The 13,041-nt window shown below is 39.9% G+C and overlaps 1 protein-coding gene across 12 annotated transcripts in view; it reads right to left on the reverse strand.

Annotated features, from left to right (window-relative positions):
* EPSTI1 (epithelial stromal interaction 1) overlaps positions 1 to 13,041 on the reverse strand; it is a 306,029-nt gene that overhangs the window by 56,286 nt on the left and 236,702 nt on the right. For 7 of the 12 annotated variants that reach the window (XM_077974430.1, XM_077974428.1, XM_077974416.1 and 4 more), the window contains 3 exons: positions 11,086 to 11,137; positions 8,965 to 9,219; positions 441 to 529 (listed from right to left, as the gene is read on the reverse strand). Coding sequence is in view for 5 of the 12 variants with exons in the window: in XM_077974437.1 (XP_077830563.1) it covers positions 510 to 529 (20 nt within the window). In the remaining 7 variants the exon portion in view is untranslated. The remainder of the gene's footprint in view (positions 1 to 440; positions 530 to 8,964; positions 9,220 to 11,085; positions 11,138 to 13,041) is intronic. The other 5 variants (XM_077974437.1, XM_077974436.1, XM_077974426.1 and 2 more) reach the window with 1 other exon arrangement.

The raw sequence follows: 13,041 nt of genomic DNA on the forward strand, positions 1-13,041 counted from the left end.
CTGTCTTTTTCTTTTCTTTTTTGACATCTCTGCAAGATTGATTCTGGCTGTTGCAGACCATAATTATAGGTCTATCCTCAGTGTATAAGATATTGATTTGCCTTCCTCAAGGAGTAAATTTTAGTGACAGGAATTATCTTTTGCCAATTTCTTTTGTACAATGCCCAGCTAGACATATAAAATAATTTTGGATATTTTTTTTGATGATAAGGTGATTGAGAACAAGTTACTCAACTTTTCAGTTTTGCTGTCTATGATAAAGACAGCATAAATGGTGAGCTAAATGTTTTAAGAAACTTACTCAGAGCAGAAGGGTGTTATTGTATTAATTTATGCAGGCTGATTAGCACATAGTGCCTGGCTGATAGAAGGTAATCAATAAAGAGTAGTTGTAATTATTAGTGTTATTATTAACGTAAGTTGAAAATGAAAGGATTTACCTTAAGAGATGGTAGGTAGGCCTAGGGCTGTGTGCTGATCCATGGATGAGGAGATCCTGATAGCGGAATCTACGGCCTGGACCTATGTCCTGGGGAAGAAAGAAGCAACTTGGATTTGGAATAATAATAAAAGTGAATGGCTTTGATTTATTAGGTATCTAATATATATTCTTTACCTTTGTCTCATGTAAGCTTCATAATAACACTACACAGTGTTTATTTTCCCTAGTTTTTGGTTAGTAAGCTGTAGCCCAATGACTTGCCCAAGGTTACACAGCTCATAAGCAATGGGGATGATCAACATGAAGTCACGTCTGTCTACTTGACTGTTTTTACTTTTCAACTTACTGAATGAAAAGAGGCCCATGCAAGCCTTCTTTACTACGGGTTCCAAAATAAATATAAAATGATGATGAGCCTGCATATTTATTTATGCCTGTTGCTACTTTCCAACTTTCGTGTTTACTCCCCACTGTCAAGACGATGTTTTTTGAGCTGAACAACGGAAGGCTGTAACAGGAGCCATGCCGTGCGCAGAGGAGGAAAGACAACTTACAATGTGATGATGGAGAAAAACTGCAATAGCAAGATGGTCCTCCAGATAAACCAAATCCCACCCACCTGTCCATATCAGCTGTCCCTACCGGAATAGGTTATTTTCCGTTATTCCAGTCTCCACACTCTCCATGTTGTGAAATTTCTGCAGCACTAAGACCCATACTCCAACACTCTTAAAACTGTATCATCTTGTATTACTTGCTGATTAGAATTTCAAAATAAAGTTAGAGGTGTCATAGATCACATGCCTAAATGGAACCTTTTACAGATAGAACCATAGAGCTTCTTGTATGCTGGGCGTGTCTTCCTAACTAGATCGAAGGGCAGGGATTATGCCCTACTCACCTTTATAGACCCCCTTTCTCACACTCTAACATAGCGGTGGGTACTCAGAATATACTAGATGATTAGCTCACTACCATATTTTACCAGGAAAACAATATACGTTAAAAAAATAGTTTTGTGGGCTTTTTCTTCCCCCTGTGTCTTTAAATTTTCAGGTTGTTTTACTCCCTTGCTCTGGGGAGTATGTATGTTTCACTTCGGACACATCAAAAGCCAATGTAGAATGTTTTATGTTCTCCAAAATGTCCTTCTCTCTTTGTTCAGCAGGCACACTGGGGTCCTCTTATTTCTTAATAATTATCTGTTGTTGAAATAATATTGTAGCTTTTCATTGATAATAAACTGGCAATCATGTAAGCACATAATGTAAGCTTTGACTTTAAAAAAAAATTGTTTTAAAAGGTAGTGTGTGGACACAGATTAAAATGTTAAGTGCACAAAGTTTTTTTAAAGTCCTGGTTTCCTTCCTAAAGAACAATCACTGTTACCCACTCTATCATTTCAGAAGAGGTGTGTTGTCTTAGTCTACTCTGGTTGCTATAACAAAATACCTTAGACTGGGTAATTTATAAACAATGGAAATTCATTTCTGACAATTCTAGAGGCTGGGAAGTCCAACATCAAGGTGCCGACAGCTGTAGTGTCTGGTGAAGACTTGCTCTCTCCTTCCAAGATGGCATCTTCTTTCTGTGTCCCCACATGGTGGAAGGGCAAAAAGGATGAACTCTCTCCCTCAGTCACTTTCATAAGGACACGAATCCTTTATAAATCACCTCCTAAAGGACCCAGCTCTTAACAGTGTTGCACTGGGTACTTTCAACATGAATTTGGAGAGGCGCAAACATCAAACAACAGTACATATATATGAAAAAATATTCTCTGTCTCTGTCTCTCTCTCCCCTCACTCTTTACTCTCCAACAAATATGATAGCATATTAGTCACATTCTTTTGCAAAACATTCTTTTTATTTTTTCACTCAACAATATATGTTGGTGATCATTTTTTAGCACAGACAGACCTACCTCAATATTTTAATGGTTGCTTAATATATCATTCCATTATCCTTCCAAAGACCCAGATATGGCCTCTCTCTTGCTTTAGGCTAGTTAGGGTATTTCCAATCTTTTGGAATTATAAAACGCTGCAATTAACATCCTTTTATACGTATAATTTCAAGCATGTAGGAGAAGTTCCCATAGAATCAAAGGGTTTTTGATGTGAAATTTTGAAAGATATTGACAAATTATTTTTGAAAATGGCTGTGTCCTTTCATTTCTCCATTAGCACTATTTGAGAGTGTCTTGGTAAGACAGTGTGTTATCAATTTTTTTATATTTGTCAATCCAATGGGTAAAAAATGGTTTCTTTGCATATTTTGTAAGTTGAGTGCTTTTGCAAATGTTTGGAGTTAATATACTTTCTTTTTCTATGAATTGTCAAGATACTATGGCCATTATCTATAGAGAGAGACCATGAAAGAAAGAAAAAAGCTTTTCCCCTGCTTTTGGAACAAAGGGAGCCCACACTTTCATTTTGCACTGAGCCCAAAAATTATATAGTCAGCCCTGGCTATTCTCAACCATATACAGTATACTTTTGTTATTTCTTTATCTTTATGTAAACCATATTATGTGTATCCTGCATCTTGCATTTTCATTAAATTTTTTGTATCAGGGCTTCATCTGTGTTAAAAGTTGTAATAGTAGCTCAGTACAGATAATGGTTCTTTGAATATACTTGGACATATCTCTGGGTGCCCCCGTTCAGGGATATTTTTAGGGATGGTGTGTACACATAAGCGTGTACAGTGTGTGAGTGTGTGTGTGTGTGTGTGTGTGTGTGGTTTCCTGGTCATAGGATATGCATATTTTTACTTTACTATGACAAAATTGTTATCCAAAGTGGTTGTAGAAAGCTACATAGCATAGATACACACACACACACACACACACACATATATATATACACACACAGTTTGTTTTGCAGTGATCTCCATCCTTACCAGCACTTTAGTATAAAACTTTAACTCATTGTGGTTTTAACTTGAACATCCTCGTTATTTAAAAGGTTGGGCACTGTTCATTTATTTCATAGCTATTTGGGCTGACTCTTCTGTGAAGTGTTTATTCGTATGTTTTACCACTGCTTTGTGGGGAGGCAGGCTTTTCCTTTTTGCTTATCTTTGCATTTAGGAATCTTTTGATTAAGAAGTGTTATTAATTTTAACTCCATTAACTTTCCTATTTTCATTTACATTTTTTCTTTTTGGGTCTTGTTTTCATCATTTTTTTCCTTCTCCAAGCTCATAGAAATATTCTATATTTTTCCCCAAAGTCTTAAGTTTGTGGTTTCCATATCTACATCTTTTTTCCCTTTTATTTATTTTTGTGTATGCTTTCTTGTGTCGTTGTTGTCCACATGGAAAAAAAAATGATCATAACATCATTTATTGAGCAACCCATTCTTTCCTCACTGATCTGTAGTGTCATTCCAGTTATACACTAGATTTCATTTTATGTACAGGCTTGTTTCTAAATGCTCTGTGCTGATCCACTGGTCTAGTCTATGTTCCTGAGCAGTATTATGCTCTCTTATATACAGGGCAATGAAAACTGGCAAAACAGCTCCCCTCATCTTGTTCATCCTCTACAGGAGTGTTTCAGCTATTCTTGTGCTTTGCTTCTCCAGAAAACTTTTAGAATCTACTTATCAAGTTCTATAAACAACTCTGGATTGAATGTGAAAGGAATTGCATTTAATTTATACAGAGCAATTTGAAGAGAAATGACCAAATTTTTAATATGTTGTATCTTTCTATCACAAACGTTTTACATATACAAAATAAATATAGGGCCAGGTGTGATGGCTCATGCTTGTAATCCCAGTATTTTGGGAGGCCAAGGTGAGCAGATCACTTGAGCCCAGGAGTTCAAGACCAACCTGGGCAACATAGTGAGAACTCATCTCAAAAAATAATGATAGATAAATAAATAAATAAATAATATATGCATCTAAATATGTTTACCTTAGTGTATTTTAATAACATACATAAGTTCAAAGAAGTCTTGCGCAAGTTTTGTTAGATTTTTTTCCTGGATGCATTATGATTTTGTTGGTATTTTAGGTGCTCTGATTTGTAAAATTATGTCCATATTCTTGAGGAGTTTCTATATAAACAATCTTATTACCTGCAAATAACAAAAGCTTAGCATTTCCTTTTATAATTTCTACGTTTTATTTTTCCTTATCTTACTGTACAATGTTAAATCAAAGGCATCGTTGTTGTTTTTTATTTTAAAGGGAATAAGGTTAATTTTTTATTAGTAAGTATTGTATGTGCTACAAATTTTTGGTAGGTACTCTTTCTAAAACAGCAATCATCACAGAGTAAGTTACACTGTGATAGCAAACAATATCCAGATCATGGGGGCTTACTGCAACAAAGATGTCTATTTCAGTTTCATAATGTGGAAACTGAGCTGGCCTCCACTCTGTTTCATTTTTGCTCCATGTGCTTTTTTATTGTGGAATGGAAGTTGAAAAAGCAACATTTATTTAGAAGTGAGACCTTTCAGGAGGGGATAGGAGAGAAGAATGACGGATAAAACATGTATTAGCTCTTAAAGCCTCTGCCAAGACTTAGTAAACATCATGTCTGCTTTCGTGCTACTCCTGGCAGAGCAAGTCACATGGCCCAGGCTGGATGTCAGCCAACCAGGAAGTACACTCCCCTTACAGGGAGGAGGTGTGTACAAATATTTGGGAACAATAATTCCTTGCTCCTTCTATTAAGAAAAACTATTATTTTAGTATGAGGTCTTTGGAGAGATAGGGGACCACATATGTTTAAAGTTCATCCAATACTATTGAAATAATTATTTAATTTGTTAATTTCATGAATTAAACTAGATTTTCCAATGCAAAATATATTTTGCATTTATAGGATGAATGCAAATTTATCATGGTGTGTTATATTTTTCATATATTCTTGGATTCAGTTTGCCAATATTTTTAAAGGATTTTTGCATCTATATTCATGAGTAAATCATTTTTTCTGTCTTGGCCCTTTTCAGAGCATCTCCTTATAAATAGACATATCTCAGAGGCAACTACAGAATGTGGACAGGAAGGAAGAAGTTTTCAGACATGTGGTAGAACTGGGCAAGTTCTGAGCTCAGTTCTGGACAAAGCACAAGCAGGTACCAGGTCCCAGAGCAATGCCTCATCTGTAATGGTCTCCTCATTAATCTGAAGCCCTGTGTATTGAAAAAAAGCACATGATAATACATAGATTGAAAAATAACAAGATGTGATTAGGAAATCATTTTGAAATACCTAAATTGGGAGATGCTATGAGGATAAAATATGTATATTCTATGCAAAGCAGAAAGCCCAAAATGCTCTGGTTCACTAATTAAAGTATTTTTCTATTTTCTCATACCTTTTCTTCCTAACTGTAGGGTGACTCCTGGCGAGATCTACCCTCCACTGCCGGCTTCTGCACAAAGTCGAGAAATCAATATTATAATCATGCACTGTTTCCATAGCAAGTGCTCCTGCAGCTCTGAGCAAAACAGCACTTTCCAAACCCTACCAGAGCATATGTGGCAAAGAAAGATTAATTAGCCACTCACTAATTGACAGTATTTCCCTCTACATCTGCTTGGGCCTGATGTGAGTTTAAATGTCTCTATTAAGTGCCTGAAGCTGATTGCACATGTATAAAATTTAATGTCCCTTCTGAAACCTCAGAGATGTCTGAGATCTGGGTTCCCTCTCTAAACAGTAGAGATGTGGGTAAAAGGCTTAGCGTGGACGGCAATTCTGGAGAGGCAACAGAGAACTGTTAGATTAGGGGTTGGGGTCAGCTAGAAGTGCAGTAGGGTGGAGTGGGAGAGCTGAGGTGTAGCTCTAGTTCTTCAATAACCTGCCATGTGGCTGGCAAACCACGCTGCTTCTGTGGACTTCTCTTCTCGCCCAGGTGTGAGATTCGACCAGTGCTTTTCTAACTGGGTTTTCCAGAATCCAAGAGAATCAGGGTCCCCTTAAGAAAATTCTAGACTCTAAAGCATATGATTAAACCAGGGCTGTTCAACAGAACTTCTGTCCAACAGAGCTTTCTGCAATGATGGAAATGTAAGATATCCATGCTGCCTGATGGGTAACCACTCATCACTTATGGCTACTGGGTCCTAGAATTGTGTATAATGTGTCTAAGAAACTGAATTTAAAAGATTTTTAACTCGCATAGAGCTATCTTAATTTAAATTAATTAAAATTAAATAAAATATAAAACAAGAATGGCTACCATATTGGACTGTGTGGCTCTGGAGGGTCTGGGCTCAGGCCTAAGTGAACAGTGTCCAGGGCTTAACCGAAACTGCAGTGATGTTATTTTAAAGAAAATCCTAAAGAGGAAGCAGATTCAATCATGAGGCTACTCCCACCCACCTCTTTAGCCTGTCAGTATCTCTATCTCCAAAGCCTACTCCTGCTTCAACCAGACACATCTGCCTTTGCTTGCAAAAAATTTGCTTCTGAAATAGTTTTCCCTGAGCAAAAGGACATTTGCAGCTAAAGGACAGCTAAAAGCCATTTGCAAACCACCGGATTAAATAATCTCCAGAGTTCTTGAACATTGCAAGATTCAAATCCCCCAGTCCTAATCTCCCTTTGTACATGGCAGGGACCAAACATACATTCCTGGGTGTGGCATGGGAGAGGGTGGCCTTCCTTGTGGTCCCACCCCACTTTGCCTGGCATGGGGGAGACGCCAGTGTCACTGATGTAGTGTCTAAGCTGAAGAGCATCCCGGCTCCTCCGACAGGGCAGAAGCCTTCCATGATGCTCACAGCTGCTCCCTCGGAACTGCTCATGGCTCTTCATAGCTTCTGCTCACCCTACACACTCAGACCATAGAAAGAAAACGGACCACAGGCCAGAAAAAATCTCAATGCATTTCTCAGCCTAAGTCTCTTTTCCCATACAGGTGAGAAGGAAAGACCAAAGATTGCCGAAGGAGTGATGCTCAGGGCTCTGCCACAGCTGCCCAGGGACGCAGGGAGGCTCTGAGGCCAGGCGCCCCACCACCATGGCCCTTTGAGGACTGTTGCTCCAGGGGCTGGGGCAGGGATGGTGATGAAGTGTGGGGGAGGTTGGTCAAAGCAGGGAGCCTGAGCTGCTCCTTTCCTTGCATTGAGATGTCAATGCCATCTATGAGATAGAAATCTCACATAGAAAAATATGTTTGGAAAATGATGGAGAAGTTAGGTTTAGAGTATTTCACGTCTCAGAACCACCTAAACAATCAGCAAACTACATGATGGAAAGCCTGTCTTGTAGAAAGTGCCAATCTCTGTCTGTGACTGTTGGAGAGAAGGGAGGGAAGGATTTTATAGCTCCTAGAGGCATCTTGCAGGTGAGGGGTTGTAGGGAAAGCAAACTTCTCAGACAGGCCAGTGTTCACATAGTTCCTTCAATTACAGTTCCTCGGTCTCCCTTCAAAGTGCCACCCCCAAAGGTAAGTAACACTCAGTAGCCCTCCAGAAGGTTTTTGTAAAAGGAAATGGCTTTGATATTTCATCTTTCTCAACCACACTGAAACAAACAGTGTGGCCTGTCGAAGTCAATATTTTCAAAAAAGAATACAACTGAGAGAACCACACTATTGTATATATTTTCCCAACCTCTCATTCTCACTTGGAGCTCAAATTGTTGACAGGAGTTTTGTGTTTTGCTGTGTGCTTGGGAGGGGATTTGGGGAAAACAGTGTGGCATTACGGGGAGGGCTTGTCACAAGAGTATCATTTGCTATAGTTTTTTTTTTTTTTTTTTGGCTTTATCACATTTCTGGTTGTCTCTTCTTATGGCTGGAACATGTTAAGTCACTTTCACCAAGCAAAATAACTAACACAATATGAATCTTAAGACACTAAATTATAATAGTAAGCATGGACACTTCCTTCTCTCCTGCCCTCTGGGCCTCTCTCATGTAGCACAGCCATTTACATCTCTGTTACACACACAGAAAGCAAACAGCCGCCCTTCTTATTCCTCTTGTTCCAGCAATATGAATATTCTTTACAACCAGTTAAGCAGAAAGAGAAGGTCTGAAGCCTGCAGCTACCCTGTTGTTTGGTTAGAAACACCGTCTGCCTGGGAGCGGTGACTCACGCTTGTAACCCCAGCACTTTAGGAGGCTGAGGCGGGCGGATCACTTGAGGTCAGGAGTTTGAAACCAGCCTGGCCAACACGGTGAAATCTCGTTTCTACTAAAAATACAAGCATGAGCTGGGCATGGTAGTGGGTGCCTGTAGTCCCAGCTACTCAGAGGCTGAGGCAGGAGAATTACTTAAACCCAGGAGGCGGAGGTTGCAGTGAGCCGGGATCGTGACACTGCACTCTAGCCTGGACAACAGAGTGAGACTCCATCAAAAAGAAAGAAAAAAGAAAAATAAGAAAGAAAGAGAGAGAGAGGAAAGAAAGAAAGATGAAAGAAAGAAAAAAAAGAAAGAAAGAAGAAAGAAAGAAAAGAAAGAAACAAGAAAGAGAAAGAATAAAGAAAAGAAAAGAAAGAAAGGGTGAGAGAAAGAAAGACCATCCACAGTCTTACCAACTTACTTTCCACCTCTTTATCCATCCACCAGCCACTGAGGGCTGTAGGGAGTTTCCTCAGGGTTTTCCTTCAGAGACAAAAGTCGATCAGATGGCCCCGCCTCAATCACTGATGCCAGGCACCGTCAATGCAAAGGTCTCCGTCAAGACTCTCCCAAGAGCAGCTGCGTTCAGTTGAGCACCATTCCCCTCCCCAACTTTTGGGGCAAGTTTTGCTGGCATGTCATCTGTTCAGTGTGTGTCTCCACTCAACTTGAGTCTCTAGGATAATGATAACATTTCCCCATTCAGTTAGCCAGTTACCTCCAGAAATGGAAGTAACCGAAACTGGAACTGCAACTCCAGTGATGTTATTTTAAAGAAAATCCTGGGCCGGGCGTGGTGGTTCACGCCTGTCATCTCAGCACTTTGGGAGGCCGAGGTGGGTGGATAACAAGGTCAGGAGATCAAGACCATCCTGGCTAACAGGATGAAACCTCGCCTCTACTAAAAATGCAAAAAAATTTCCTGGGCGCAGTGGTGTGCTCCTGTAGTCCGGTTACTCAGGAGGCTGAGGCAGGGGAATCGCTTGAACCTGGGAGTCAGAGGTTGCAGTGAGCCAAGATAGTGCTACTGCACTCCAGCCTGGGCAAGAGAGCAAGACTCCATCTTAAAAAAAAAAAAAAAAAGAAAGAAAGAAAGAAAGAAAAAAGAAAAGAAAATCCTAAAGAGGAAGCAGAATCAATCATGAGCCTACTCCCATCCACCCACCTCTTCAGCCTGTGAGTATCTATCTCCAAAGCCTAGCACAGGCTCTGATTCATGGCAAATGAATGAATGAATGAATGCGCTAAGCTGTACAGAGCTGGAAAGTAAGGCAATATTTTCAAATTAGATGCTGAAAAAATAATTGGCATAGCTCCTTTTCTTCCACATATTTTTAGTTTTTGGCCTAGGTTATAATTAAGTTAAAGATTTCTTCCTGGGGTGACTTCTCAAGTACAATAAAATAGGCAGACTTTGTCTACAGTGTCCCATCCTTGCATTCAGCAGCTCCATGCTTGTCCTTACAGGACTGGGAGATGCTATTTTCTACCTAAAAGATTGGGATGGGAAAGGCCACGTTATGAATGGAGGTCTCTCCACAGTGAGAACTCCTGCAGGCTCCTGTGCTCAGTAACTGTGCTGACTGCTTTGGAGGCTGCTTCTGCTAGTGGCTCAGTATGAGAGGCCTGGTTCTAATGGCAATGTGCAAGGTTAGGTTGTTGAGTCCATCAGTTAATAGCTGTGTGCCCTATGGAAGCTGCACCCTCAGCATGTCCATCCTGCTGCTGTTTGAAATCCAATATGCCAAAGCAAGGGCAGTGTCCATCTTGTTTCCAAGATCATTATTCCTGAAAGATGCAGGATAATTGCCCAGTCTACCAAGCAATGATTTCAGATGATTGCAATCAAAATCTCTGCCAGAACCTTCAAACATCCTGCAATAATAATTACATGTCGACTCTGGGGTTACTCTCTAAAGATTCTCCTTTTGTAGTGTGAATATCTCTTTATTATGGGCTGGAACCCATAATAAATTCATCATATGGAGCTAGGTCACAACTAAGTAAGAGCAATTTAGAACTGAAGAGTCCACTCGGCTCATTGCCTTCCCCTGTGCCGTTGACTGCTGGTTTAATAAATCCAACTCATCAAGTAGGACTTATTTCTGAGAAAAGACTGAGACCACCTCCCACTGGACTAGGGCACCTCTTTATGCCCCCTATTCACTGGAGCACTCTTACTCTACTGAGTATACAAACTCCTCAGAATCATTTCCTATGATTGATTGAGAAGCTAAAATCAAAAGTTATTGAGACTTTAAAAGGAAAAAAGAAACCTCAGGTTAGAAAAATGGAAAACTTATTTTGCTCACATTCTATAAAATTACTTATATTCTCGCAGGACTCAGCAGAGGATTTTGCCTGATACCTGCCTGGAGTCACATGGGATTCACTTTCCCGATTGTTCACAAGGAGGTGATTAATGATGAGCCAGAAAGTCACCACTCAGGAAGGCTGTTCTTTATGACTTTGGCCTACTTTTCTAAAAATGGACTCAAAGGAGTGAGTCTCATTTAAATGCCTGGAAGAGAAAGTAACCTACCTGATTATTGCAACCCAAAGGACTCGGGAGAGGGAGACTTCACGAGCAGAGGCTGAAGTAGAAGTTTGGATTAAAACCAAAGAAAAAGTAGTCAAGCAATGGAACATAAAACTGAAAACACAAAACAAATCCAACAAGCATTTGTAAGGAGAACCAGTTAGCAATACACTCTGATGGTGGATTGGTAATGATGTAAATACAAGCGGAATAACCTCCTCACTAGGCATCTGTGAGACACAATTAGGAGAGAGGCTCACAATTGAGTAAGGGAAAGAGCTATAGCAACTTGTAATTAAGCAAAAACAAGCTGCTCAGAAGGCATCACTAAGCTACGGTTTGTTGTTCTAACACTCACCACCACATAGCATATGCTTTTCTATTTTGCAGAATGCCATTCCATTGACAAGATGTATATAGTTTGTTTTCGAAGAGGTCTGTGCTTGCCCTTTCCATGGAAGCAATACTTCTATGATTACTTAGCCACTTGGGACATGTGCAAATGTAAACAAAACTACCACAACACTTCCAAAGTCGTGGCTCACTCACTGGGCAGCCTACTTGTTGCAGGACGTTCCCTGCGCCACCCTTCCCTTGTGGATGGCTCCCCTGATGAACTCCTGCCCCCTCCTTCCCACTACTTCATGCCATGGGGTGGGTGTAATTAACTACAAAATATGCCTATGCAGACCCCACGTTCTTTAGTCCAACTTGGGCTCCATGTGAGGAAGGGCAGATATGGTAGCCCTTACCCTCCTGCAGCACAAGGACAGCTGGGGAGACAGAGGGAATCTACATTGGACGTCCTAAATTTGCACAGAGCATAATGAAATCCCAAGCGTCACAGCCAGAAGGAGCTGTAACAATTCAGAGGAAGAGGAAGTCGGTAAGAATGAAAATGACCAAGAAATGCTTTGTGGAATAAATGCAGGCAGCATGGCATAGCGAGTACGTGTGTGGCTTTCAGAGTCAGCCAGATGACACTCAATGAGTTAATCAGTGTCTCTAAGCTTTGATGCTCTTACCCATTTTTTTCTTTCAAATAGAAAATATAATACCCACCCCACCACTCATAAGTATGAAAGGAAATAACTTATGTAATGCACTCAGCAGTGTTAAGCACATTGTAATTACTCAACAAATGGAACGATTACTCTTACAGAATTTTGGCTGGACCTAGAAATCTAAGATTAGGAGAGGGTGAAGAGGGTCATATTCCAAGCTGGAAATGAAAGCATAATACACAGTTTTTGCACATACATGTGTTCATTCTTACACGTGTGTACACTCAAGAAATACCTTTCTAATGACCAATGATTGGAGGCAGCAAGAAGAAGACCATGAGCCTGTGATGCTGAAGGGATCCTTGAGTAAACTTTTGACAAGGACTCATGAGTAAGGTCAAGGGTAGGAGGTGCTGGGGAAAAGAAAGTTAATAATAAAACCCATTCACTATGTTACCCTACTCCATGCACACCTTAAATCACCAGAGTAACCTATGAAATTGACATTAAAGGGTGAAAACTCAGGTTGTTTTCCCAATCCCTGGAACCCCAGAGATATTTGGCCTCTTTGATTTTATTATCTGAAGTATCCAATGTGACAAAATCAGGAAAAATCATACATACATTGTATTTTATTTCTGGAGGAAAAAAAATCTTAAGGTTTATTGAGAAAGCTAACTGGTCTTGTTAAGTCATTTCTTTATTCATTCTTTTAATAAGTACTTTATTGATTATCCGCTATATAACAAACATGTGCCAGAAATTGAATAGTGAGAAGGAAACTCTGGTCTCTTCCCTTGTGTATTTTAGAGCCTAATTGGCTGCAGAAGTCAATTAAATGATAATGTAAATATAAATTTATGAATTGTGAAAAGGGCCATGATGGACACATTACATAGAGAGCTAAGAATATGCATTACATAGAGAGCTAAGAATATGCACTTCCTGGTCCAGG

The sequence above is a fragment of the Macaca mulatta genome, chromosome 17 (genome assembly GCF_049350105.2).
Source record: "Macaca mulatta isolate MMU2019108-1 chromosome 17, T2T-MMU8v2.0, whole genome shotgun sequence".
NCBI classification, from domain to species: domain Eukaryota; kingdom Metazoa; phylum Chordata; class Mammalia; order Primates; family Cercopithecidae; genus Macaca; species Macaca mulatta.